Source organism: Pogoniulus pusillus, chromosome 10 (genome assembly GCF_015220805.1).
Source record: "Pogoniulus pusillus isolate bPogPus1 chromosome 10, bPogPus1.pri, whole genome shotgun sequence".
NCBI classification, from domain to species: domain Eukaryota; kingdom Metazoa; phylum Chordata; class Aves; order Piciformes; family Lybiidae; genus Pogoniulus; species Pogoniulus pusillus.
In genome coordinates, this window is record NC_087273.1 from 6,026,759 (window position 1) to 6,054,542 (window position 27,784).

Below are 27,784 nucleotides of genomic sequence, written 5' to 3' on the forward strand. Positions count from 1 at the left end.
GTGTGCTGGGCAAGCAGGTGATCAGGCCCAGTCAGCATGGTCTCATGAAGGGCAGGTTCTGCTTGACCAATCTGACCCCCTTCTATGACAAAGGGACCCTCTCAGGGGATGAGGGAAAGGCTGTGAGTGTTGTTTATCTAGACTTCAGTAAAGCTTTCGACACTGTTTCCCTTCTGAAGAACCTGTTGCTGAAATTGGTGAAGGAAGAAGGGAAAGGGGCAAGCATCATCTGATGAGTTCTGGTAACTGGGAAAAGAGGCCTCTGCATCCTTGTGTGAATGAAGCCAAACTTGTGCCAGCAGCCCGTGTGTCAGTATTTCCCTCTGTGCCTATTTCCCTCTGTGCCTATTTCCCTCTCTTCCAACCACTCCAGTAAAAGGGGATTGATTTATTCTGTTCTTTCAGCAGAAACCACAAGCTGAATGAGGAATTCACACATTTGGAAAGAAGAGAAGAGCAAACCCTGGCTACCACAGGTCTCCAGCTGGCAGGGGTAGCTGGTTCCAAGCACAGTGGGTCACATGCACTGGAAGCAGTTTCCAGCAGCTGGATGACCCCACACATACTCCCAGTGAGGCCAGAGCTCTTGGGGCTCAGGGCTAGAGTGCAGCTGGGAAAGTGGAGGCACAGCTTGTTTGGAAGCCTGCAGAAAGCCTGCTCTGCTGCTCCCCACACCTCTGCAGAGAGAGATGGTGATGCATTCTGCTCCTGAGGTCCAACAGGCTGCCAGCCCTGGGGCTTTGGCAAAGCACAGGCTGCTTGATCCTCAATCTTCCCTGTTTTGTGCATCCACAGGGACTGTAAAATGCCACTCACCCTTTAGCCTTGCTAGCTCAAACACATTAAGAAGGTCAAGAGCCAGATCTTTGGCTGACATAAATCACTGTTGGTCTGTGGACTTCTGCAAAATTTCCAATTTGCACCATCCTGAGGCTTGGCTCTGCATTCAGATCAGCATGGAGAAGGCATTCTGAAATGGATGTGTCAGGTCAGAGCATTGTGCCCACCAGAAGCCATCCCAAGATGGCAGGACATGGCATGAAATGAAAAATCTCGGTCAGGCTGCCTTTGACTATGATTTTCCCAGCTTCTCTTGTAGAGGAAGGAGGCTCAAGATCCATTTTGGAGCAGGACATGGCCACATAATCCTTGTTAGGTCACTGTCTCAGTTAAAAAAAAACAGTTCTGCATTGGTGCAGATGAAACTTTCCATCACTGAGATGTGCAGATGTGGTGTAGCTTAGGACTGAATCCCAACTGTGTGCAATTCTGTGTATTTATTTCACATCCTTCACTTTGTAAAGCTCTTTTCAGTCCTCCTATTCCAACACCCTGACAGAGCCACTTCATCTGGCTGTTTTATTTGCACTGAGAGCAAAATGTTGAGAAGAAACACCCAATATTGTAACACCAATACATATTCAATATTTAATTTGTCTGAGGCTTAATCTATGATACCAGCCTGCACAGGTGGGATGCTGACAGTGATCAGCACCTCTCAGGTCATTCTGGCTGTAAGAAACAGCACCTGTTTAAAGCCAGGGCTGTTCAGAAGCCTGCAGCAGGGAAAGCACTAATAATTGGTTTGATCTTGCAGTGGTGGGACTGGGTTGTGGGCCAGTTTGGCAATACTTGACAGTTCTTCATGAAGTCTTGTTGTTGCAATGAGCAGTTCAGCAAGGGAAGCCTGCCTGTTAGAAGTGACAAGGAGAAGATGGATGTTAAAGATACCAATTTTGCCAGCTTACTGCTGGCACAACTGATGTGGGATTCTTCTTGTATTTAATTATGCATGAAGAAGGAAGATGCTGACTGAGAGATGGAGGCTCAGTGAGAATAACAAACACCACACCCCCTGCCCTGTGTGCTTTTCTCACCTATCAGTGGCTCTCAAGCTGCCTGGACTCTTCTGAGCAGTATGCCAGCCCCTGCACCCACAGCAAAACAGAGCTCCTGTGATGGAAGCTTGCAGTAAGATGTGCTTCCCCAGCATCCTCAGCATCCCCAGCACCTCAGTTCCTGTCAAAAGGAGATACAAGTGACATCTTTCTCCTTTAAACCCTTCTTCAGTGATGCCTGTGAACCTCAGATGCTCCCAGTTCCACCTGGGAGCACAGAGGGCTGCCTGCTGATAAAGGACATGGACCTATGGTCTGGTGGGAAAAGCACACACTGTGCTGCCAGGAAATGCAGACAGGGATGGTGAAGATCCACAAGGATCACACACACACCTCCACACCCCCCTACCTGTGCTGCTGTGCCCCCTGAGTGGGCTGGCTGTGCCCTGAAATGCCAGTGTCGAGGGCATTCCTGGTAAGGAGGGTTCCTGAAGCACTCCTATCTCTGTGCTATGTCAGCATCATGAGGAGCTGTCATCAGACTGCAAGAGAGCAGAGTGGGGACTATTGAGAGGGAAATGTCACTAAGATGGTCAACCCAAGAGATGAGTTACCATGAGGAAACAAAAAGCACCTTGGGAACAAATGGAAGGGCTCCAGATATATCCTCCTTACAGCCCCAGGAAGTGTTGACAAGGCTGTGCCAGCTCATTGCCAGCGACAAACCCACAGTGATTCACAAATCATTCACTGGGCACCTGATGGGGGAAATCAGGAGTTTCTGGGGGAATTTTTGCCCTGGAGGATAGCTCACTCTCTGACCACTTCCATCACAAGTCAGAGCTGTCATATTCTGAAGGAAACATGTTTAAGGCATGGGGCACCTCTGAACTGCATTTTATGTCTCCACAGCTGGACAGCCTTATCGACTCACTGCTCCTGTGGCTGATGCTGTGCTGCGAGACAAGACTTTGGAGGGCTCCAGCTCATTTTTTTGGCTAGGAAAATGCAACGTAACACATTATGGGAAGAATCCCAAGTCTGGCCCTAACCTAAAGTCTCCTGGGGTCTCTGGTGCTCAGAAGTCCCACATCTTGAGCTCCCATGCTTGGCAGCAGTGAGTACAGTTCACTCTTAATTAAAGCAAGGCTACTAAAGAAAAAAGGCACACAGAGAGTAAAAAGAGAGGATAAGAATTCTTTCAAGACCTCTTCATTGTTCATGCAGAAAACTCCAGAAAGGAAACAAACAACAACCAAAAAAAAAGAGAGGTTGGACATTTATTTTTAACTTATAATTTTGGTTTATGCAGCTTGTCACACGACTACCATTTTTCTTCAGGGAAAATTCAAGTGTCTTTATGGCCTTCAGATAATATTTTAAGATTATTAAGCACGTTTGAACTTCCTGTGAAAAATCTGAAGCCCCAGATGGAAAAGTCTGAAATATTCTTGCAGCATAAAGTGACGCTTTCTACAGCGCCTCATGTTCGCTGTGAAGGATCCAGCTTCTGCTTTAAACCAAATGTCTGCTCTATATTTAGGGTTGCAGAGTGCATTGTAAATCAGGACATGGTGGTGGTTACCTACAGCAACAGTTGGAAGCTCTGGTGGCTGCTTTTCTAGCCCAGGGAAAACGGCTCACACGCTAGGCTTGCAGCAGGGACTGCAAGCAGCTTTTAGGTGGCTGCTGCTGGAGACAAACGTCCAACAGTCAGCACCCCGGCACAGAACCCCATCATTTATTGAAAGATACCAACAAAGCTGCGAGGAAAAAGAATAAAAGAGAGATCGCAGAGGCTTGACAGTGAAGTCTTCGCAGAAGCTGCCTGACACACTGACTTGCGGGCAGGTTGAGTGTCACATCGCAGCGAGGAAGAGGCTCAGGGAGAGGTGAAGGGCACCTGTCTGCCCCTTCGCATCACAGGGAGCCCCCGGTTGTGTTGCGCTCCGGTGTTTCGTTGGCCGGGAGCGGCGCGTTCCTGGCGTGCCGCGATCCAGCCCGCTCAGCTCCTACCGGCTTTTAAACTTTGCCCAACCCCGAGTAAGCCCCGGCAGCACACGGGCCGCCTCTGCTGCCCGGTGGTGGCTCCACGGGAGGGCTTCACGCAGCTAGGGAGCCGCTGCCCCGCGGGCAGGCGCGGCGACCCTTCGCACCTGGGAGGGCACCGGGTCACACCCAGAGCAGCCGCCCCCACCTGCCGCGCCGCCAGCCGGCCACGTTGCCGAGATCGGGTACGGTAGGAGCTCCCGCCGGGCCCGGTCGCCGGGGACGCGAACCCTGGGTCATGGCAGGCCGCCGCCGAGGCCGCCGCCCGCTTGGGAGGCGCCTGCGGGGGAGCGGGGCGGGGGGACGCCGCGGGGTCGCCATTGCCGGAGCGGCGAGCAGCGCCGGGCGGTGAGGGAGGCGGGCCGCGCTACACAGGCGCAGAGGGGCGCGCCGAGCCCGCCCGGCTCCGGCCCCCGCCTCAGGCGCTGCCGCTGACGGGCGGGGAGGGCCGGGCCGGGCCGGGCGAACCGCGGCGGCGGGCGAGAGGCGGCCACTTAGCACCGCCCGCGCCCGCTGAGCGGTAGGATGCTGCGCCGGGGCCCCGCGTACCCTCATCGCCGCCTCCCGCCGCCCCGAGGCTGCATGGCGGGGTCGGTACCCTGGGGCCGCTTCGGCCCGGCGCCGCCGCTGCTGCCGCTGCTGCTGTTGCTGCCGCTCGCCGCCGCCGCCCCGGCCCCGGAGGAGCCGTCGTGCCACGGTGCTTTCGACATGTACTTCGTGCTGGACAAGTAAGAGCGGCGGGGGCAGGCCGGGGCAGGCCGGGCCGCTGCGCGCACGCGGCCGCCGCCGTGCTCCCCGCGCGGCTTTTGTTCCAGCCGCGCGCGCCGCGGCCGTTACTCTCGGGGCGGCGGAGGGGGCTGAGCGCGCGCGGCGCGTAACCTCCGCGGGGGAAAGTTTCGGGCTCTGGCCGCGGCCTCGCCGGTCCCCGCGGCTCCGCGGAGCGGTACAGCTCTCGGGAAGGAGGGTCTGGGCAAGGCTGCGTTCCTTGAGCGGGAGCGCACGGGTGAGCGTTTGCGAGGCAGCCCGAGCGGCGGCGGGCGCCCATCCCCCCGGCAGCTGGTCCCACTTTCGTGGGGAAGTTCGTCCGTGCGGATCGCCATCGGCGCGCCCCGCCGCTGCGGGAGGAGCGAGGGGTTGGCCGCGGCGTAGAGCCGCTGCTGCCGCCAGGCCTCGCCGCTGGGTTGTTTGTGTGCTTTTCCCGGCGGGGTGCTGCCTAATGCGTGTGTTGGGCTCGGCATCGCCGCCGTCAGCAAAATCCCACGCGAGTACTGCCGTAAGCGCGGGCAGCGGTTACCGGACAGCGTCAGCGGAGCGGACGCTGCCTTGTCTCGTTTCTCACAGAAACAGCCACGCTTCCCTGCCGCTTTCCTACAATACGGCCTACTAAGGTGCTGTTTGTTTTCTTTCCAGGTCTGGGAGTGTGGCACAGAACTGGCATGAAATATTTGATTTTGTGAATCAGCTGACGGAGAGGTTTGTGAGGTGCGTTCTGTGACGCTGGGTTATGCGGGGAGCAAACCCTTCTGCTGGTGTAAGCTCAGTAGAGATGTTTCACAAACACGTGAAGAGTTTGGCTTCTTAGGGCCCCCGTGGCTGGGAATTGTATTCGTTTTCTCGCGTTTGGAGCTTGGTATAAAAAGGTGGTAAGAGGCTCTTTTAAATACTTCTGAAATTACTCTCAGGTCGAATTCGTTGGGTTTTAAAACTTTTTTTTCCTTCATACGAGCCATGTGCATCGTTCCTGACTGGGTGCTCCTTGCGTGTTGCTTCGGGAGATCGGCAGTCTGAATACGTCTGCGTAGGTGTAGTTGTATGGTGCAGATCAAGAGGGAGGGAGCATTTGTCAGGCTCGAAGGTACAGGAAGTTTGTGCCATATTAAGAGTGCTGTTGAGATGCTGAAATGTGTCCAGAGAAGGGCAACAAAGGTGGTGAGGGGCCTGAAACACAAACCCTGTGAGGAGAGGCTGAGGGAGCTGGGGGTGTGCAGCCTGCAGAAGAGGAGGCTCAGGATGGACCTTGTTGCTGTCTACAACTACCTGAAGGGAGGCTGTAGCCAGGTGGGGGGTGGCCTCTTCTCCCAGGCAACCAGCAACAGAACAAGGGGACACAGTCTCAAGTTGTGCTGGGGAGGTCTAGGCTGGATGTTAGGAGGAAGCTCTTTACAGAGAGTGTGATTTGTCATTGGAATGGGCTGCCAATGGAAGTGGTGGAGTTGCTGTCCCTGGAGGCATTCAAGAAAAAAATGGATGAGGCACTTGGTGCCCTGGTCTAGTTGATTGGCTAGGGCTGGGTGCTAGGTTGGACTGGATGATCTTGGAGGTCTCTTCCAACCTGGTTGATTCGATGATTCTGTTTGTTGTGCATAAATGCAGTCAGCGTTGTAACAGGCTAGCAGCATTCTTTGGCAAGGATTGATGCCCTGGGAATGGCTGTTGTAAATACTGGCTAGCTGTACAAACAGCTGAGGATGACTAGTGCAGCATTTTGCCTTAAAAACAAATCAAAAGGAAACACCCCAAAGATGTAGATAGAGATGTTGTGATAATTTTTGCTGAGGAAAATGGAATGTGGTGGGCAGTGATAATCTTGAATTGCTAATAAAGGGAAACAATTAGGCTTGCCCCTCACCAGGAGCAGTTGGGCTCCTGTAGGAATGTCTTCCTCGGTGTTTCCCTAATGGAACTGCAGTGAGTGGCTTCAGGCCTCATTACACTGTCAGAATAGGACGTGGAGTCCTTTTCACCTTGCCCTTTCTTGATTGAAAAGAGGAGTTGTGGGAAGAAGGCAAAGAACCAGCTGGTAGTGGTTGCCTTTAGTCCACACCTGAAACTAATTTATGGTGATGCATCTGCTGTCCATTTTGTCTCATTAGTAATGACCATGTTTTCAGTGTTGGTGCTGCCTGCTAGTTTTACAGGGCTTGTGCTTGGCAGGGTTCTCAGGTCTAACAGGTGCCTTCATGTGGTCCTCCTCCATCATCATGATATCTGAGGGCTAGGAGAGTGGAATAGAAAGGGGATATGTCATGAAGAGGACAGTCTTGTGCTTGTCCTAAAGAACAGTTAGATAAACTGAAACTGAGAGTTGCCTCTCAGATAGGGAAGTCTTATCTTACTTGGATTAGGCAGTGATGTAGTTAACCAGAGATTGGGATTGCAAGTATTTGGGTTTTGTTTAGCAACTGCTGGTGGCAACTAAGAAGATTCATAATCCTATGGTTTAGATTATAGTTTAGTTTAGAGCCTCTCAGACCTTTACGTTCAGAGCCTTAATGGATAGACTGAACGTATTGAAGTTGTCACCAATGGAAGTTAGAAATAGGTAGGGGAGATGTTGTTACAACGTAGCTTAGAAAAGTTAAAGTTACTCTTCAAGACTTCCAGAGCATCAGTTCTTAACACGTTTTCCCTGAATAGTTGGATATAATTCCTGGAAATCTTGTTGGAAGAGACAGGTGGACTTAAAAAAATAAACTGAACACAATCAGTTCATGCAGTGTTGCTTTTTATAATGATGCTTTTCCTGGAAAGTTTTGTGGCAGTTAGTCTTAAGTGCCACAACTCACATGATGCAGAAACTAAACCCTGGAAGGTTTTGTCCTGCTGCTGTTTTGGAGATGGATAGGTCCCGGGCACTATTTGACTTCAAAATTGACAGGAAACTGACTTGTAAACGTGTCCATGTTTAATACCCCAGGGCAAGAGTGACCATAATGTTACAAAAGGATGTGTTACCTTCTGTCCATTGGTAGATCACCACTTGCAAAGCTCACCTTCAGTTGGGTGAGAACTTCACTGTTCAGCTTAGCATACCTCGATCTGGAGTCTAGTCAGGTGGGAAAGGATAATTGCAGGTAGTGAGTAGATGGGCAGAAACGCTTTAGTTAGCCTCTCTGTAGTGCAGGGGAAGCTGGAGGATAAAGATGATACTAGTGGGGGATGAGTAGGTGAATGAAATGCTGTGTATGTTTGTGTACATTTCATTTGTCTAAATATTTTTTTCCTATTTTCCTTTTTTAAAAGCCCGAAGATGAGATTATCCTTTATTGTGTTTTCCACCCAGGCACACACCATTATGCCATTAACTGGAGACAGGTTAGTGCACTGCTTTTTTAATTCTCCCTCTCCCTCCTCCCCCGAGGGCTTTCATTCAATCAAAGGAAGAGCAGCAGATACTGAACAATAACTGATACCCTAAGCCAGCCACAAAGCCTCTGTGCAGGGCTGGGTTTAATTTTGTGAGTGTATCAGTGCACAGACTGATAAAAAAGGAAGGAGCAGAGTGGTGGGAAAGAAATTCTTCCTGTGAACTCTGCCTCTGCTTTGCAGAACAGCTACAGGTTGTGTTTTCGTCTCTGTATGACTCTGCACCTTCCTCGGCACAGCAGCAGAAATGACTCTTGTTTTTATTTGGGTAAAGCAGCATCTCTAGATATCCTCAGTGCTTTTCCTGCCTAGGTAAAATGTACAATGGTACATTGGAGTTTCTCATAATCTCATACAAGGTGGGTATTTCACTTTGTGTTCTAAAATCACAGATTCAAACTCTGTATTCAACAGTGCACTTGGTGCCAGTGGAAAGGTGAGGTATCCTGGCACTGTGGTGCTGTGTGGATGTGCCTGAACTCTGGCACTCTTCTTTCATTTGGTGTTTTCAAAGACAATGGAATTCAAAGCTGCTTGATGATTTCTAAAGGATAGGTGAAGACAAATAGGAGGAGAAAAACAAGTTAGAGGAGTCTGTTTGCAAAATTAGCTACTGGAATCAGGGGGCCTGAAAAATGACGTCATGGAATCGGTGCTTTCAGCAGAGGACAACTGCACTGTAGCTGGAGTCCTTCTGTGTCCCTTCAGCCATGTCAAAACCAACATGACCTCTCTCCCTTGTCTCCAGAAGCCATCCACACTGCCTCACTTCTTGGATTTTGATCATGTGGACAAACCATTCAGGAAGTGTTTTAATGAATACTGCAGGATGGAGGCAAGGCAGTCTTTCCTTTCTGCCTTTAGCAGAGTCAGTACAAAATGTGGTCTGCCACAGGCAGTGACTTTACCTTCTGGGCATTTGGTTTGCTTTGTTTTTAAAAATAATAAGTAATAGCAAGCACAAGAGTGGCCAAGGAGTCCTGCCACTGGCAGCAGACAAACACACCAGGTTATGCGTACTGGCAGCCTAGAGACAGGGCAGCTGAAAACCCCATTCTAACCCTTCCTGCTTTAGCATTTCAAGCGTGGTCTGACTTGAGAAGGCCACATTTTCTCTTGCCCTCATCCAGGCTTGGATATTGCAGCTGCTCTCTGTGAAGAGAGACAGGGTTATAAGCTGTTTTTCCAGATGGCTTGAGAGAGGTCAGGAGAGGACGCTTAGGCCTGTTCTGGGGACTGCTGGAGTCAATAAGGTCCTTTCTCTTGATTTCAGTAGGCTCTTAGTCTCTGTCAGTGGCCTATTCCTTATCAAGCAACTCTGATAGTGTGCAGACATTTGGAATGCTTGGCAGAGCTCTGGAACCCTGCCATGGAAACACAAGTGCCTGTGTGTAGGCCATGGAAAGAACTGCCCTTTTCTCAGAAGCGTGTTCTTGAGTCTAAATAAGCTCCTTTGTGGGACTTTAATGCAAAGTTTGCTGATGCTTCTGTGAGTGTGGCAGGGGAAGGAAAATGCTACCCTAATTGTTTAGGAGAAATTACAAGGAGAATGAAGAAAGAGACATTAGTAACTGTGACCATATGTACATAGGCAAGAGTTGGAACAGCTGTGCTTTTAAATATTAAAGAAATTGGCAGAGGAAAATGGCTTAGAAATTCTAACCTGCAGTTTTAGGGGGTGGAGGTATATATGTGTGCATTATGAGATATTATGGCCTTGGGGTTTTTTTTAATGTGTATTTTGAACTTGCAGGGATGTTTTTCCCCTTACTTACTCACAAATGTCAGGAAACCACAATTCATTCCAGCAGTTAGTTCAAGTAGAGAAGTCTTTTGAAAACCTTAGGCTTCCGATTAGTGCAAAGTTCTTGCTGGTTTTTAGTGCACAATAAAGTTGTGGGTATAAAGAAAACCACACCATAGTGCCCCAGACCCAGATTACCAGATATTTAGAGTGTGCTGTGTGAATAACTCTGCAAACAGAAGCTGCTGTTGGTCACAGTGCACACAAAGCTATCATAAATGCATTGAATAAAAATAGCACTCAGATGGGAAAGACTTTGCCCATTTTAGAGATGCATGTTTCCCCTCTGAAATTTAGTTGGAAACTGTACATCAGGCAGTGAAGATTTGAGCTGACTCTGCTTAGATGAAACTCCTGTTGGAGCTAAAAACTTAGGTTACTGAATGTGGGAAAAATAGGACACTTCAGTGTCTGCTACATGACCAACTGTACTTGTCCACAACCTTGTGGAGCACAAACTCACTCCTCTGTGGCACAGCTGCATAGTTTAGCGAGACAGGCCTTCTCAGCCTTGTGAGCTGACCCTGTGCCTTGGTTCAAGGAGCTCCAAAAAGTAAAGTTGAGTACTTTACACACTCAACAGAGCTTGTTCTGTTGAGTGTGTAAAGTACAGCAAAGTCAGCCACTCGTGGGGCCTATGCGTGAGGTCCAAAGTTTGAAGCAGAATCGTTATAGTGGTGCTGAGCCCTCTGTGGTGTTTGAGAGGTGTGGAAGACAGGAACCTCCTCCACATGGTTTGCTTTCATCATTAGGACAGCTCTGTTTGTCAGGGATGCACCATCCCTCTTCTTGTTAGGGAGCACCTCCCCCCAGCTGTGTTTCACTAAAGAGTTTCTTTTCCTGTTTCTATACTTCCTTTTTAGCAGTAAAACCAAGGCAGAGTTTTGTTTGTTGAAGATGAGGTAGGCCACCAAATAGGCATAGCAGAGCTTGTGCAGAGGAACCTCTACTGTGAGCTGAGGCTAGCTGCCTTGGTGTAATTCAGTCTGAGAAAGGTAAATGATTCCTTGTAGACCTAAGTGTAGATCTGGATTTGGAGCATGCTCAGGTAAGGAGAGGTGGCTGCACTTTAATTTATGCTAAAGTGGTTTCTTCAGTCATTTGCAAAGCTGGACTGCATTCTAGTCCCTCTTTGCTAAATGGTCTGTTTTCTGTTCTCAGTTGAATTCTGCAGTGCCCTGCCTTGAGGAGGCACTGGAGGTACAGCACCAGCTCAGCACAGACTTTGGCCCGTGCATGTAGCAGTATTTGCAGATATGGCTGACAACGGGGTTGGCAGAGCCTCCCTCACAACAAACAGTCCTCTGCAGCTGAGCTATCGAAGGTCCTGCTCTCTGAGATGGAGCAGAGCTCCCCAGAGACTCTCCCAACTCAGCTGGGCTGGAATTACTCCTGCAGCCCTGTTCATGGACTAGCACAAAATAACCCAGAGACTGAAGTGGCAGAAACTGTGGTGATGTTTGCTGGCTGCTGCTGGAAGAATGCTCTGAAGTAGAAAGCTTAGAGGAAAGAACAGATACAGTGGCTGTTACAAGGGAGGCATGCCTGTTCTGAAGAGCAGAGATGTGATGCAGTGCACATGTTGGGCAAGAGCTTACACTGCTTCAGCCCAAACACAGGCTGCAGATGGCTGATTCTGGTTTGCTTTTTCCAGCTCCTTCTCTTGCCTGACTTAAACTATGAAGCCAGTGGCCCTGCAGCCTTTACTGCTGTCACTGGGCTGTGCTGTAGCAGTGTCCTGGCACCCAGACTGAGGTCATGGCTCTCTTATTGCAGTTGAGATGAGTTGTAAGAGCAGATCTTATCTGGATTTTTGTGACTACAAAAAGTGATTGCAGAAACTAGATAAAGGAGAGCTTTGGGAGCACTGAGGTGTGAGAATGAGGGCTTCAGAGTGCTTAGCTGGTTACCTACCTGCTATCATGGTTCAGGCAGACATGAGCTCCTATGCCCAGCCTCCAGACCAGCTGCCTGCAAGCTTCTGGTGTTATGGGACTAACCTCTTCTGCTGTCTCATGGGGCTTATTTACTGGGGCCTGGAATCCTGTGTCCACACTGACTTTGTGACATCCCGACCAGGACTTGCTTGTACCTGACCAACTTGGAGCACATGTGGAGCTACTTCACATCTGGCCAGGCCTATGTAATACAGATGTGCCCTGAGGGAAATAAATGGTGGCTGATTAAATGCAGTTAAAAAACCCCTGTGGTGCCAAAGATTTTCTTGGAAGCCTTTGTAGGCAGAGGCCTGGAAACACCAGAGATTTCTGTGTGACCAGGTCACAAGACATTTTTAGATAGATAAATAAAACTGAACTGATTGTACAAAAGCTATTTTTTGCAAAATGAAATCTGTTTCAGAAAACTGGGGCCTCAGTTGCTGCTTGTTTCTTGGCAGCAGAGCTCTAATGCCTGTGATGTGCTGCCACTCATTCCTGGCAAGCACTGACTATGTGGTTTGTAATCTGCCTTTATACATAATCAGTTTCAAGTTGTTTCTGTAGATGCTGACTGTAAAATGTTTGGATCTAAGAGCCTGTATTACCTTACATAACTGGGTCTTTCTCACATATTCTGTGCCACATCTCTCTTTGCCCCTTCCCCAGTTGTGTTGGCTGGTCCTGTGATTGGGAGCTATGGATTGTACTGTGGAACAGAGCTTCTAAACATAGAGGAAGCCCATCAGTGGAACAAATGACTAGTGGGTGGCACTCAGGCAGAGTGGCATATGTATTCCTTCTCATTTTGTTTGCCATAAGTAAAGCTTTCATGCATCCTTCAGTGTATTTTCTCCTCCCTCTCCTCACCCCTGCTGGTTTCCTCCCTGTCACCTATGTTTGTGAACAGTGTTCTGAATGTTCTGGTCTGAATGTTGTCCCTGCTTAGTTTTCACTTGTCCTTTCCTAGCACAAGTCTTCATGGGTTTCGTTGGAACTTTGCTTGCATAAGAATTAAAAAACTTGTGATTTGATGCTGTTACTGAAATCTGTTTACTCTTTTCCCCTACTCCCAGTGGGGAAACAATTCCTGTTGTGCTGCCTACCAGTCTTGGCATAGTTAAGTGAGCATCTTGACCTCAGGAGTGGATTAGTGGAATGGCCTGTGAGAAGTCATGACACAGTCTTGTCTTCTTGGAAATGAAAGTGAATTGTGACTTGTGTGTGATGGTTTGTCAGAGGTCACACAGAAAGGCAGTAGCAGCCAGAAATTAAACAAGGTATCCTTTATCCTAGTTCCTCAGATAGAAGCTGTGTCTTGCAAAGCTGCCTCTGCCTTTTGATGGTTCTTTTTAAGGAACATTTTAATTACTGCAGTTCTGTCCTACCCTGTTAAACACCTGCATTTTCCACTGGCCTGTTTAGTGCTGAGGCTTTGCCACTTTGCAGTGTCTGGTCTGTCTGAAACACTTCACCTGATCCCATCTCTTTAACTCACTAAGGCTGGTTGAGTTATTTAGATCTAAAACATCTGTTGCCACAGCACTGCTTCTGGTGTGAGTACAAAACTTGCTTCCACATGGTATGTCTGCTAAATGCTGTACTTCACATCTCCTTTGGGGCAAACAATGATTTTTCCATCAACAAACTGACCCCTTTCCCCACTTCAAATCACACTAACAGTCTTTCATCTTTCTGTGTTCAGAGAGAAAATCAAGAAGGGTCTTAAGGATTTGGAGGAGGTCAAACCAGCAGGTGACACATACATACACGAAGGATTAAAACAGGTAGGTTTTACTCATCTTCTTCAACATGTCCTCTTTGCAGCCTTTGGGTAGCAACAGCAACAACCTGCAACACAAATGCCTGATCCTATGCCTCACTCTGTTACACTCAAATCGTTTTGGTTTCTTAAGAGGTCTCAGAACTGCCCAGACATTCTGCAGATCCCTTGCAGAAGATTAGCCATCACAGAAAACTGCCTAACAGAGTTTCCTTGACTTGATCCCTTGCAGTAGAGAGCACTTCTTTGCCTTGAAGGTGGCAGCTAGCACAGCATACCAATTACATGGGAAATAGTCACACATGGCTCTGTGGGGCTGGGAGTCTAACAGTGCTTTCTAGAGCAGAATTTATTGCATGGATCTGCATTTTCAAGACAAATGGTCTTGATTTTTGACTATCTTAATTATGGAGTTCCAACTGTTTGTGCTTTCCTGAGATGGGCACTTGAGGTATACTTTGTGACTTTACTGGAAGATTCAGGCCCAGAAGGTGAGGAATGTGGTGAAAATCTGGGTTTCACTGCTGCGGATAAAACCTTAGTTTCTTCCTTTATGCTTAGGCAATTTGGAAGTTAAAAAGCTCATCAAACAGGTTTGTTCTGCTGAAAACCAATGGCTAACTGGTGGCTGGAAAATACTGATGAATGGTTTCCTTGTCAGTGGTGAGCTGAAGAGGAGGCAGAACTTTGTCATGAGAGATGGGTTTGCAGAAGAGGCTGAGTGTTGTTCCAGATGCTGCATTTACTGCAGCATACATCTTGGTTAAGAGCTGAGGTGTACTTTGAAAATGAAGCTGGATAAGTATTTTTTGTTTTCAGGCCAATGTGCAGATTGCGAAGCAAGGAGCCTCAAGGTTTTCTAGCATCATCATTGCATTGACAGATGGCAAGCTGGATGGTCGGATTCCCTTGCATGCAGAGAAAGAGGTGAGCACTAGGTGAAAAATGTGTGTTGTATTCTGAAGAGTTTGGGTGTTGCCTGTGGAAGGGGAAAAATGTTTATTCCTCCGTTCTATTCTGTGGCAGGCAAGGAGATCCAGAGAGCTGGGAGCTAGAGTTTACTGTGTTGGTGTCCTTGATTTTGTACAAGAACAGGTAAGAAAGACTGAGTTAGATCACTGGGAAGCACCTTGTCACAGGCTTTTATACAGTTAATGTGAAGGAACATAGACATTAATTTTACTTGCATCAGGCAGGATAACATCTTCCTTGGCTCTGATCCTCAGATGTGTGCAAAGACATGAATAGAATGTGTGGGTGTCACTTGTGTTGCCAAGAGCCATCGGAAATACCCTTGCTAAGTGGCAGCTGCCAGCAGGAAAGGATGCAAGCAAAGCCCCTTTCATTCAGATGGCAGCCAGCTGAGGGTACAGGCCACACGAACAGAGTGGCTATAGACAGGCTTCTCGCAGCTGTGTAACAGCAGCCTTGGGATAAGAAGAAAGGGAAGCTCATGTCCTTCATTGGCTGAGAGATCTTCTGGAGTTGGCTATGTCCTAATGACGGCTGCAGCTGCCCCTGCGCTGTCAAAGTGACTGGACTGACTTAACTGCAGCAGACCTTTCTTATGGGAGGGTTTGTAATGGATGACAAGCAGGGAAGACAGCTCTGGAAAGAGTTACAAAGTAGCTGCCAAGGTAGAGGCCCTAGAAAGTTTCTTAGTGTGGTGGTCTGACAGGATGGCTCAGTGCTGCAACATTTTGTAAGCTACAGTAGGTTGTACTAAGTTCTCCTAGTTGAAGTTGTGGTTAGCTGAGAGGGAACTCAAATTATTCCTTGTCTTTGTGGAGCTGATGAAAGTTGTTTTTAGACACCTGTTTACATCTCAAGGGTGAAAAGCAGTGTGGCAACTTTAGTTTTCCAGGTGATTCACTTGTTTGCACACGTTTTCTCTCCAAAGCTTGAAAAAATTGCTGACACAAAAGAGCAAGTCTTCCCTGTCACAGGAGGATTCCAAGCACTTAAGGGGATAATCAATTCTGTGAGTATTGGACAATAAGCTTCACATTTCCTGGCAATCACTGCCTGTTCTCCAGTCCCACTTAGTTTATTATTTACTGCAGTTTGTTGTGCTCAGACCTGTGTAGAGTTTTGAGTGTTCCATACAAGTGTGGTGAGCTTGAGGGGGATGAATTAAGGAATGGCTGCTATAGGTCTGAAAAAAATCAAGTCTCTTAGTCCAGAGACCACCTGGTTAAAATCATTAGGAATGAGTGCAGTGTAGGAACTGCCTGAATCTTCCCATACAGAGAAGCATTATAAATGCATGCTTCAGCCTTGACCTGAACCACTTGCTTTCTAGGAAGTGTTAAGGCATTCAGTTCCTCCTCTTCCAGCATACTGTGATAAACTCCCATCAGTGAGAGGAGGCCATTCAACTAGTTACTCTGATTTGCAAGGAGGGATCAACATTTTGGTTGTGATCAGTGGACTGACAGTATTTTGGCTGTGGGGTCCCAGTTTATTTGCTTCATCTTGAACTACAGGTGGTGTGTTTTATTGGAGGTTAACAGTGCTGCTGCTGTGTGTAGGCAGCAGAATGGCACAAAGCTTGCTGTCAAAAATCAAGTCAAAACCAATAATGAGATCCTTTTTCTGGGAGAGATATCACTTCAATTCATTTCCCTTTCCTTTTTTTTTTCCTCAATAAAGAAAGGATACTACTCACAGGATATTACACAGTCATGAGTTTATCACTTCCCTTGAATAGTGTGGGGGGTTTTGTGGAAGTTAAGTTGTTTCATTGTGACATTTTCCTTCTTGGTGCTTAAAATAAATGTAACTTTAGAATCTTCCTTGCACATTGTGAAGAGCTATAATCAACCTTTTCAAGCAGTGACATTTATTTTCCTGCACAGACAGTACAGCCCACGTGGCACAGCTTTTGAAATAGCCCGTGCTATGCCATTTTAAATCTTATAAGAATGAGCTAATGCTAAGTGGTGCAACATGGAAGCCACCAGTGACAGACTTACAGAAGAGCTGAGTGTTGAACCCCAGCAGATTGTGTTAGGTTCCCAGGGATCCTGCACTGGGAAGTATCTGCCAAGGCAGAGCTGGATGAAGGATTTGGGATGTTTGCATTCAGAGTCTGCCCCCAACAAAGGGCATTGCCCTGCAGGTTGGGCTCTTCCAGTGAGTCATGTTTCTTTACTCCTCATGCTGTACAAGCAAGCATCAGGAGTATGCTCACTTGAGATGTCTGGAGAGCTTACCTCAAGGAGCCTGTGATTCAGAGCTGTCTGTGATTCAAAGACTGGTGTAAGCCATAGGTTGACTGATTACCCCTCCCTCTCAGCCATGGGGCTTTTGGACTGGCACTAGCTCCTAGCAGTGCTGTTTTGCTTCCTTGGTACCTCCCAGGAGCTTTCAAGCACTTTCAATTTTTGTGGACAAAGTCAACTTTCCAGATAAGATTTGGCAGATAGTGTCTGCACAAGCCTGGATCCAGCTTCTTCTTTCATACTTGGAAATCACCCAGATTTGTGCATCTCATAGGTGTAGAGCAAGAAGAGAGACATAGTGAGAGTGCCTTGTTTGAATATTGGCTTAGCACTGGCAGGGACTGTACAGAAAACATGAGCTTTGGGTGCACTGCTGTGCAGCTCAGGCACATTGCCTGCTCCTTTAAACTGTCACTGAGCTCCCGGGTTGTTTAGACTTTCCTTTAACAGACTGCAGCTGGAATGCACATTTCAGCACTTGGCTTACTGCTGTTTCCTCCTTAAAAAGACTCACGTTGTTGCTGTCAGGGCTGTGGAAAATGTTTTGCTGATAAATAAGGAGCACAGGAAATATCAACTGACTTGACTCTTACCTGCATTAGTCTCATTTGTTAGGGTAAAGATCAAACAAAACCAGGTAGTACTAGTGACTTGATAGCTCCTGGGAGCTTTAGGAGGCTTGAATATTGTTCACAGCTGTATGAAAAGCAATGAATCCAAGTTTCATTTAGCTGCCAAGGCATTTGAAACTCAACTTCTCTCTTCTCTTCAAATGTATTTGGTTTAAACAGTGGGAGATTGATACCCTGCCAGCATCCCTATTGTTCCATAGTGTGGACAGATGTATCCATAGATGGAGGCTTTGGGTGGGTTTTCATTTGTATGTGTTTTGGGGTCTTTTTAAGTGGTGGCTGTATTAATGTCATCCCTGCAGAGGGACCTTGACAGGCCGGATGGGAGGGCAGAGGCCAGTGGGATGAGATTTAGCAAGGCCAAGTGCAGGGTTCTACACTTCGGCCACAACAACCTCAAGCAGTGCTACAGTCTGGGGACAGAGTGGCTGAGGGCAGCCAGGCAGAAAGGGACCTGGGAGTACTGGTAGAGAGTAGGTGAACATGAACCAGCAGTGTGCCCAGGTGGCCAAGAGGGCCAATGGCATCCTGGCCTGCATCAGGAACAGTGTGGCCAGTAGGACAAGGGAGGTTATTCTGCCCCTGTACTAAGCATTGGTCAGGCCACACCTTGAGTGCTGTGTCCAGTTCTGGGCTCTTTAATTCAAGAGAGATGTTGAGGTAGCGGAATGTGTCCAGAGAAGGGTGATGAAGCTGTTGAGGGGCCTTGAGCACAGCCCTGTGAGGAGAGGCTGAGGGAGCTGGGGGTGTGCAGCCTGCAGAAGAGGAGGCTCAGGATGGACCTTGTTGCTGTCTACAATTACCTGAAGTGAGGCTGTAGCCAGGTGGGGTTTGGTCTCTTCTCACAGGCAAACAGCAACAGAACAAGGGGACAGAGTCTCAAGTTGTGCTGGGGGAGATTTAGGCTGGATGTTAGGAGGAAGTTGTTGGCAGAGAGAGTGATTGGCATTGGAATGGGCTGCCCAGGGAGGTGGTGGAGTCGCTGTCCCTTTAAGTGTTCAAGAAGAGCCTGGATGAGGCACTTGGTGCCATGGTCTGGTTGATGGCCAGGGCTGGGTGCTAGCTTGGATTGGATGAGCTTGGAGGTCTCTTGCAACCTGGTTGATTCTGTGATCATCTTCTAGTATGCTCTAGTTTGAGCTCAATTTTCTTTGAAGAGGTTTTGACTGATTGTGACAATGCATTCTCACTGCATCATAAAATTGGTAAGTAGATGTAACAGAACATGAAATACTTAGTTTTCCTTTTTTTACTCAAAATTATAAATCTATTCCAGTTTGCAGGTTAGCCAGAGAATACAGGCTCGGAGAGACCCTGTCATAGAAGGGAAAGCTAATTACAAAACAAAGGGAAATGAAATACCCATGTCACAAACACGCAGAAGCATTCCTCCAAGCGTGGTGTCAAAGGTGCAGCTGTGAAGGCCTCCGTGAACATAGCCAAACACTCACTGTGTTGAAATAAATACAGTTTACAGAGGTGGCAGCAACCCAGCAGTGAAAACCCTGGAGCAAAACTGCAACCCAAAAGTGTTTGGTGGGAATGATGGGAGGAGCTGCTCGAAGCCTCTGTTGCATTTGTCTGTGCTGGGCTCAGTTGTGACAGTTTTTGGCTGCTACTATGTTACACTAGCAGCAAATTCCAAGAGAGCAGAGCAGTTAATCTTCAAATGGGGATAAAAATGGGGGGATCTTCAGATGAGGGGAAAAAAAGGATGCTGTGTCACAGAGTGTCTGTTAGTACCCACTGCTGCACTTGAGTGACGTCTAAACAATTTGTGCATCCATCCAAAGAATATAAACTGGACTAAATAGATTTAATTGTGGCCAGGAATTAACATTGAAGAGAGCTGAGACTGAGAGAAAACCTAGCTGGGGTGTTGAAAAGCTCTCATTGTGTTTTGAGCACCTCAGTTCAGATAAAATCTCAGTGAATTGAGCAAGGATTTCAGCACCACCATGGGTTTCTGTTGAAGAATATCATCTGGGGATTCTGTGGAGAGAAGACAGTTTGAAGTTTCCAGCTCTTCTTGCATTGCTCATATCTAGCTTTGCAAAGTAGTAACTAAAGAGCATTGTCAGGGTAAATGTAAGCAGGAGTTGCTGGAGGTGAGGTGTTAAGGCTATCAGGAGCAGCTCACTGATGTGGTTTGGCTGGTAATTACATGGAGCACGGCCTCATGAGCAAGCCATGGCAGTGTGAGCTGTAAGGCTTTGAGAGAGCACAATTTACATCACTCTGTGACAGCTTAGCCATACGTAAGGAAATGAAACTCATTCTTCTTTCCCTTCCTGTCCTATGTATGATTTGTGTTACATTGTTATTTACTTAAATCTGTTTGATAAGGAGCCATTGGGGCATTTATTGTTTACTTTGTTAGATCTGAGGCCATCTGTCATAACCAAAATAGCACTGTCCTGCCTGCTCAGGGAAAGGTTAGTGTAGCTGCACACACCTTGATACCAGGGGTATGCAAGCAGTCTGGAAGCAAAATAACCCAAGAGAGTCTCACCTGCATCTGACCAGATATGGTCCTGAGAAACCTTGGAGACCTTGTGCTTATTCACTAGCTCAGTGAGACTCACACTTGCCCTAAGGGATCAGTTTCTGTGAGGTGACAGAGACCATGGGGCTGACAGCCTTGAAGGAGTTGGATGCTATCTGAGGGATCAGGTAAACTCTTTTCCATAATGCAAAAAAAACAGGACTGGACTACCCTGTCAAGGAGGGCAGCAGAAAATGTTTATGTTATAAAAGCAGGATGCTCTTTTTAACTGTTTGATCACTTCTGAAACAATGAATGGAAGAGTCATGAGAGGCAGCAGTGAAATCAAGGAGAGGGGAGCCAAGGAACTGCTAGCACTTGAGGTCAAGACAGTGTCCACGGTGAGGTCAGGGTTTCTGTAATGTTCCCAGAACTCTCCACTCTGAGTCAATATCATGTTGTATTTCCATTTTCTCCTGCAATTCTGTCATGCTTTGCCTGCTTTGGGGGCACGTTTCTGTGCATGAGGCTTGCACAGCTCAGCAAATCTGAAATGCTTTTTATTGTACTACACTCTGAAAAACCCAAGCCAGTGAAAGCTCCCTGCTTCCCCTTTCGCTTAAACAGACACAAGTCCTACTGATTTGTGAGTGAAGGTTGTCTGGTTGTCTCTGCAGGCAGAATTGGACAAGGCTTGTGCCTTTAAAGTTACATTAATGGAGCTCTAGAAACATTATTAGAGTGTGTGACAGTTCAGAGTAGACTTAAACACATTTTTATACTAAATGGAGTTGGCAGCACTTAATTCAGGAAGTTAAAATATATTTTGTACTTAAACCCAACAAAAATTTATCTGATAAGACTACAGGAATGGATATGTGCAGAACTTCGGAGAAAGGAGTCGATTTAGAAAGAGTTCAGTTGTTTAGTCTTTGTAGTTGTTACAAAATATCTGAGGCATTCTACCTGAGAAGGGTTAGAAATACAACTGCTCAATTGCTGAGCTGTCTTTGGCTTGCTCACTTTGCAGGTGTGCAGCTTTCAGCACCTGACTGGTCACTCCTCACCCTGGATGTGGTGACAGCCATTGCCACCGCTCCTGTAGCCCAGTGTCTCAGCAGGGAGAAGGGGCCACACAGGCTGTTGGTGAGAAGCAGATCTGTGCCTGTGTGCTCTAAGTCTAACAAAGTCAGCAGAGAAAGAGGCAACCAACCCATGTGGGACAGTGTGTTGCTGACAGAGCATGAAAAGAGCAAAGTCTGGTGAGTGGTGGTTAGTTGTAGTGAGGTAGGGAAGAGCTTTTTTATCTGAATTACAGTTTTAGGCTTTAGGTTTGTAAAGCTCACTGCACTGACTTTACAGCAACCTGCTTCAGCTTTTGCAAGGGTCAGCATTCTGGTCAGTCACAGCATCTCAGGTGTGAACCTTTACTGAGCCTCTCGTTAGCCACTTGTGCCTCAGTGGCCAAGCAGCATGGTTATTGAGCAGTGATCAGGGCTTGTGCTATTGGAAGTGGTTGATACTGTGCCCTGAGTCAGCTCAGCTCGCTGGAGCTGCATTTCCTTCCTAGTCTACCTTGCTTACAGTCTGCCCCCCCCACCTTGCTCCTTAAACTGTCTCCCTCATCTGCAGATGAGGGGAGCAAGGTCAACCAACCGGCTACATGCTGTTAAGATTTTTCAAGAGCAAAATCAGCTTAAACAGTTCATTATCAATTATACATCAACTTAATAGGATCATTTCCTGTAGGAAGAAAATATGCTCAGTTTATGCACTGGGAACCCAGGAAGCGAACTATTAAACATTTAAGGAGGTAGGGGGAGGAGGAATGCAACAAGTTATCATTAAAAGAATTACTCTGATTAAATCAGTCATCCTCTGTAATGCCCTTGGATGGTCTAATAGCCAGGCTGCACTGGGTGCAAGGTTTAGAACTGACGTTGTGCTGCGTTTTCCGTGTGACTGAGACCCAGTAGATAGTTTTGGGAATTACTGCATGTAGTTGTTAAAAGGAATCAATGGCCTGGAATAGAATGCTTTCTGCTCTACCCTTCGCTGCTGTGCAGCCCTTAATTTGACATTCTCTGACATATTACAAACCATATAATGTTCTCTTGGAGAACAGAGAGCTTGATAAGCCAGCAACAGAACTGACATGGTTCCAGTTTGCGTGAGCATGCATGTGCCTTGTGATTTGGATTTGATTTGTCAGCTCTTCCTGCATGGCTATCAGCTCTGTTACATAAGGGATGCCATGAAACTTGCTGAAAATGAAGCACTTACAAGTCCAAATGACATCTAGTGTTTCCTTAGTGATAAGTTTCTTTGCGCCAGATTTTCCTTTCTAATTAAAGAAGAAAAAAAATTTAAACAGACCAAGCAGGTTTTTTCCTGTTAAGGAAAGTCATGGTTTGTCCTGATTCTTATTTGCATTACTTGATAAATAATGGCTTTGGAGCTCTTCTTAGTAATTTGGGGGTAAAGGGTCTGGTGCTGTTAAAATATGCATCTCTTTGGACCCGTGGTTTTTTCACCTCCATGTAGTTTATACTCATTGGTTGCAAATGAGGAGGTGCTGCCTAGCACTGTGCAATTAGGATATCTTCACTAACCTGACACTGCACCAAGCTTCTCCCTGATGGATATTTTATGCAAGACCATATGTCTCAGGAAATTTTTTCATTTAGAGAGAAGACAGGATAGCCACCTTCCTCCTATCTTCTTTAGCCTGAATCTTTGCATGCAGCATTGCTGAGCAGTATCAAGGAGCAGGCTGGCATGGGCAGCGAGCTGTGGTTAGAAGCACAGATGTTTGGCAGCAGACACAGGGAGATCACATCAGGTATTAGCTGCTGCAGTTCCTTTGCTTTTCTCTTGTAACCTCCTCCAAGCCTTCCTCTTTACATCCTGACTCTTAACCACAGCATAAGGAGGCAGAAATCCCATTCAGGTTAAAAACACCTCACAAGTGGAGCAAGCCTGCAATGCTGCTGGCATACATTCAGGCTTGGTTTTTCACCACCCTCCTTTCACACATGGGCACTTGTACATGCTGTAAGGTTCAGTGGGTCCTGATCTGTGAGCAGTCAGCATTTCATTCTCTAGAACAATGAGAGCAAATGAGTATATGACACCAACTAAATACTACCTGCTTAGCTTTCTATCCTTTTTACTGCCTCAGCAATACTGGGGGGAAAAAAGGCAAAAAAAAAAAAAAGGGCAGATAAGATTATTTTTAAAAGGTGAACATTTTTTCCTCCTTTAAAACTTGGTTCTGGAAGTATCAGGTTAGCTGCCTCTGTTCTGTGTACACATTTTCCTCATGGAGTGAGATTGCTTTCTTCTGTGAAGAGTCAAGGCAGCCTGATTTGGGGTGGGCTTCCAGTTAGCAGTGGTGTAAACAAAGGGGTGCATGTGTGGAGCTAAACTGTTGGGAGTGAAGTACAGCAGTGATTGTGGAAATCTTAGCTTGCTCAAATTGAAGAGCATGCCAAGTCTGACCAAAAGGTGACTGAGAGCTCTGCTCCTCCAAGCAGCTCACGCTTACACCAGCAAACCCCTGACACAGCCACCTAGCATTTCCTAGCTTTGGAATAGTGGAGTTAAAAACAGTCATTGTGGTTCAGTAGAGAATGCAGCTGTGCTAATGACCTGCCCCAGAGCCTGAGCTCAGCCCACAGCTGTGGGGAGGAGCAGATGCCAGACCAGTGATGATTTATGGTGCACATGCTGCCAAAAACTTTTGAACTGCAGGCTGGGGCTAAGCACAATCGAATGGTGCTGTGAAATAAATTGACACTTAGCATATTTGGTTAATTGTCGATGTACAGTTGGGTTGCCCGTGGCTCATTACTGCTGCATTGTTCTCACAATTTCTTGGAACATGAAAGTCATTAAAGTGCTGGAAGGGAAAGTTGTTTAAGCCTGCCTGTAAGTAACACTGTACCGCATGGTATGGCTCTGCTCCGCAGTATGTTCAGAGTGTGTGGCAGTCACAATACTTCAAAAGCTGCAGGAGCCGTTCTGCTTTGCTGTTTAAATCCCCAGAACTTCGAAGAGGCAGCAGCAAGCGTGAAAAGTGAGTCAAAGCAGAGCTGGGCCCAGTCTGTGACAAATAAAAGAGGCACTGGAAGATGAAGAAGGCTCGTTTCCTGCAGGAAGAAATGCTTGCGTGAGGCAGGGACAAGATCTGTGACAAGGCAAAATGAATACGCAGAGGTGGAGATTGCAGAGGCTGTAAGCACTAACGAGCCTTACATCATCTTGTTCTCTGGCTGCCTTTTGGCAATTTGTTGCAGGGACATCTGCCTTTTCTATGCTAATGTAATTACTGATGTAGGTGTATTGTTTCTGCAGCTCAAATCTAACAAAACAGGATCCTGTTTCTCAATTCAGACACCTACAGGTCAGAAACTGACAGTGTTTCTGTAAAACATCTCTAATTGAATTAAATGTTTTATTAATGACAGAAATGCTGAACTGCTGATTTAGGAATTTCATGTGAGCCTTGGGGAGCCTTCTGGTGGGAAGTGCTTAGCAATCCAAGGCACTGCTAAGGATTGATAGGGATCAGAAGTACTGCTTAACCTTCAGATTGTTCACAGAAAAAATTCCCTAGGTGAAAAGGGTCCCAAACTTCACAATTGGTTAAGTGGATGAACTGTGTGCAGCTGTTGGGAGGAGAAACTCACAGGTGTACTTGCTTGTGCCTGAGGAAGAGTAAAGTGGCATTGGACACACAGCTGTGGCTTGTTAGACTCTGAAATAGCTTGAGATGGAGAGAGGTGACAGTTGGGTAGTGTAGAGCTTGAAGAGAAGATGGGGACAGTAGTTGGGTGGCTCAGGAGCTTAGCAGCTGGGGTCAGATTCTGCTGCTGTTGGTGAGCTGACAGCGTTTGACAGAGGTGAGTGTGCAGAGGCTGCTTGGGAGCATCTGGGAGCTGCATGTGTGCCAGGCTCTGCCGGGCTGAGGGGGAAGGAAACTTTGATTTGGGGAAAATAGATCTTTCTGGAACAGCTAACCTTCAGAGCGGTGGCTAGAAGGAGAGGGCCCAGGAGAAGAGCACCTTATATTTGGTGTGGAGCTCCGGATATGAAATGGATGGTATCACCTTTCTGAATCTCTCCCTGTGTACTCTAAAACTGAGACAGTTTACAGTCTTAATGGCATTTAGTTTCTGTCAGCAGAGTGCTTAACTGGCCCATTCAAGGATGGCCTTATATAGTGATTATTTCAGCTCTTCTTGTGGGCAGTAGGTCTAAATAACTAATTTGGAGTGACACCTTGCTTATCCTGAACTGGTAAAGACCAGGAACACTGTCAACGAGACAGACAGGAGCAGTGACACTGGCTGTGCTTGGTGTAGTTGAGAGGGTTTGACCCCTCTGTGAGAATGCTCTGTTTTTTACTTCCCATTTACTTCAAAATGCCGAGTCCTTTTTTGGAGGTGGGATGGGATGCTCAGCTGCTCCGAACTGGTGTGCTTGCACTCAGCTGGAAGCTGCATTCTTTTAGAGCTCTCTCTTGCTGTCTCAGCAGGTGTAGGTGCTTGCACAGTCATTGTTTTTCAAGTGCTCCTTAATGCTTGTAAGTAGGCTTTGAAGCAGGAAAGGATTTGCGGTGGCAGTTTGTGGTGAGACAGGAGGTGGAGAAAGTATCAGAGGAGGCAGGCTTCTCTGTTTGGTGGAGCTCAGCTTGCTTTTTGTCCTAACAAACACGTACTTGACATCGCTCTGCTGGGTTTGGATGTGTAGCAGCAGATATCACTGGGAAGCAGAGTAGGCAGAGTCAGAAATAGTTCATTTAAAGGAAGGAGAAATAAGTCAGGTAGGACAGAGTGACCTTTACTGACACGGTTAGGCCAGCCAGGGAGCAAGCACAATTTTGGCAAAAGGAGGTAGAGAGGGGACAGTAACAGAACTTTATACTGTACACATGACTGCAAGGACCTGAACCCATTCCAGCTGGTAGATGATGTATGAATGCCTGCTAAAAATAGAGCACTTGTTACAGAGAAGGCTGTGTAAAGGCATCAGGAAAGTTTTTTGGAGAGGAAAATCAAAACCCACTAAGGGGAAAAAAAGCAACATCACATGTTGTCATGAGAAGGTGGAAGGAAGCTGTTGTTTGTGTTTAAACCTGCAAGCTTCAAGAGTCAGCAGAAACCCTCTTAGCTGCTCAGAGCAGGGGATTAACGTTTCACTAATGGGTATCACAACTCCTCCTGGGCAGTAACAAAGAGTAAGAGAGGGCAGTGGGAAGAGAGCATGGTCTCCCTCTTAAGTTCCAGCGCAGCTGTAGTCAGACAGGCTTGACCATTCCTTTTGAGATGCACATTTTTCAAATGGAAGATGAAATGGTCTGCAGTAACCAACCCCTGAGTGCTGGTTGTGCCTCTGCTTAAGTGAGACCATGTGTCTGTAGATGGTGAAATGTGACTTGGCTGAAGCTAGGGCTGGTGGCTTTAGAAGTACAAATCAGTCACAAGTGTCTAGTTCCTCCTTTCTGTTATGTTCCATCCCTTGGATTTCTACATCACCTGTAGGATTGTTGGTTTGTCCTAGCCTTATGGAAGAGTATTCCCTGACTGGTTGGAGAACCAAAGCAGGCTGACTGGTACAAGAGTGGAACCCCCAGCTGACAGAAGGCAGCACAGTTGAGAACTCCATACACTCCTGCTCTGCTGTGCTTAAGGCAGGATGCCAGCACTTGGAATAAATTGCCCTTGGCTTGACCTGCAGATTGTTGGAATACTGCTTCTGACTGGATTTGCTTTTGGATCAGATTCCCTGTGACTAATTTTTGGCTTAAACATTAGAATTTTGGTTCATGGAAAATCAAGTTTGATATCTGGACAGAAATTTCAAGATCATAATCAGGCATCATTACATTTTGAAGAGTGTTTGAGATTTAACAAACTAATTCCAGCCTTATGAACTCTTTGGAGGCCTCACTGTGCAGGCCTGCAGAAGTTTTGCATTGCCAAGGCCATGCCCTAGGTTGTGCATGTGTATCTTTTAAGGCTTTAAAATATTTCTCACTGAAGTAGCACTTACAAACCTCTTCTGACTGTTGTCCTCCTTTGCAATAGGTTTTGAAGCAATCATGCACTGAGATTTTGTATTTGGAGCCATCCAGTGTCTGTGTGGGAGGTGAGTTTTTGTCATTTTAAGATACTGTTCAGTGCTTACAGAACTGTCATTTCCCTCTTTCACCCAAAGAGAAACTCCCAAGTCTCTAGAAAACATCTCCCTTAAAGAATCCACACGGAATTTAAGCAAAATGAGATCATTCTGCTGACTCATTTGATCCCTCAGAGGAGCTGTCTTCAGTGGCCTGCTCCCGTGGTTTAGGTCATGTTAGGTGTCCTGGTGGATAATGAGGTCTCCATGGGATAGGAGTGAGCCCTTGTGCCAAGAAGGCCAGTGGGATCCTGGGGTGCATTCAGAAGAATGTGGCCAGCAGATCAAGGGAGATTTTCCTCCCCTTCTACTCTGCCCTGGTGAGACCCTCACCAGGAATACTGCATCTAGTTTTCAGCTCCCCAGTGCAAGAGGGACAGGGATCTGCTGGAAAGAGTCCAAGGGAGGGCTAAAAGGGTGCTGGAGCAACTGCAGCACTCCCTGATGAGGAAAAGCTGGGAGGCCTGGGGCTGCTTTGTCTGCAGAGGAGAAGGCTGAGAGGGGCTCTGAGCAATGTCTGTAACTACCTGAGAGCTGGGAATCGGGAAGGAAGGGACAGGGACAGCCTCTGCTCACTTGTGCCCTGGGGTAGGACAAAGAACAATGGATGTAAGGTACAGCACAGCACCTCAACCTGAGGAAGAACTTCTTTATTGTAAGGGTCCCAGAGCACTGGAAAAGGCTCCCCAGAAAGGTTGTGTAAT

At 47.1% G+C, this 27,784-nt stretch overlaps 1 protein-coding gene across 5 annotated transcripts in view; it reads left to right on the plus strand.

Moving 5' to 3' along the window:
* Nucleotides 1-3,973: 3,973 nt before the first annotated feature.
* The window catches only part of ANTXR2 (ANTXR cell adhesion molecule 2), an 88,732-nt gene continuing 64,921 nt past the window's right edge, over nucleotides 3,974-27,784 (plus strand). The window contains exons 1-8 of one of the 5 annotated variants that reach the window (XM_064149648.1): nucleotides 3,974-4,072; nucleotides 5,298-5,369; nucleotides 7,911-7,982; nucleotides 13,480-13,561; nucleotides 14,377-14,484; nucleotides 14,584-14,652; nucleotides 15,458-15,538; nucleotides 26,990-27,050. In XM_064149648.1, coding sequence (XP_064005718.1) covers nucleotides 7,918-7,982; nucleotides 13,480-13,561; nucleotides 14,377-14,484; nucleotides 14,584-14,652; nucleotides 15,458-15,538; nucleotides 26,990-27,050 — 466 coding nt within the window. In that variant the 5' untranslated portion in view covers nucleotides 3,974-4,072; nucleotides 5,298-5,369; nucleotides 7,911-7,917. Of the gene's footprint in view, nucleotides 4,073-4,277; nucleotides 4,616-4,870; nucleotides 4,891-5,297; nucleotides 5,370-7,910; nucleotides 7,983-13,479; nucleotides 13,562-14,376; nucleotides 14,485-14,583; nucleotides 14,653-15,457; nucleotides 15,539-26,989; nucleotides 27,051-27,784 lie in introns of those variants that run through there. The other 4 variants (XM_064149647.1, XM_064149644.1, XM_064149643.1 and 1 more) reach the window with 4 other exon arrangements.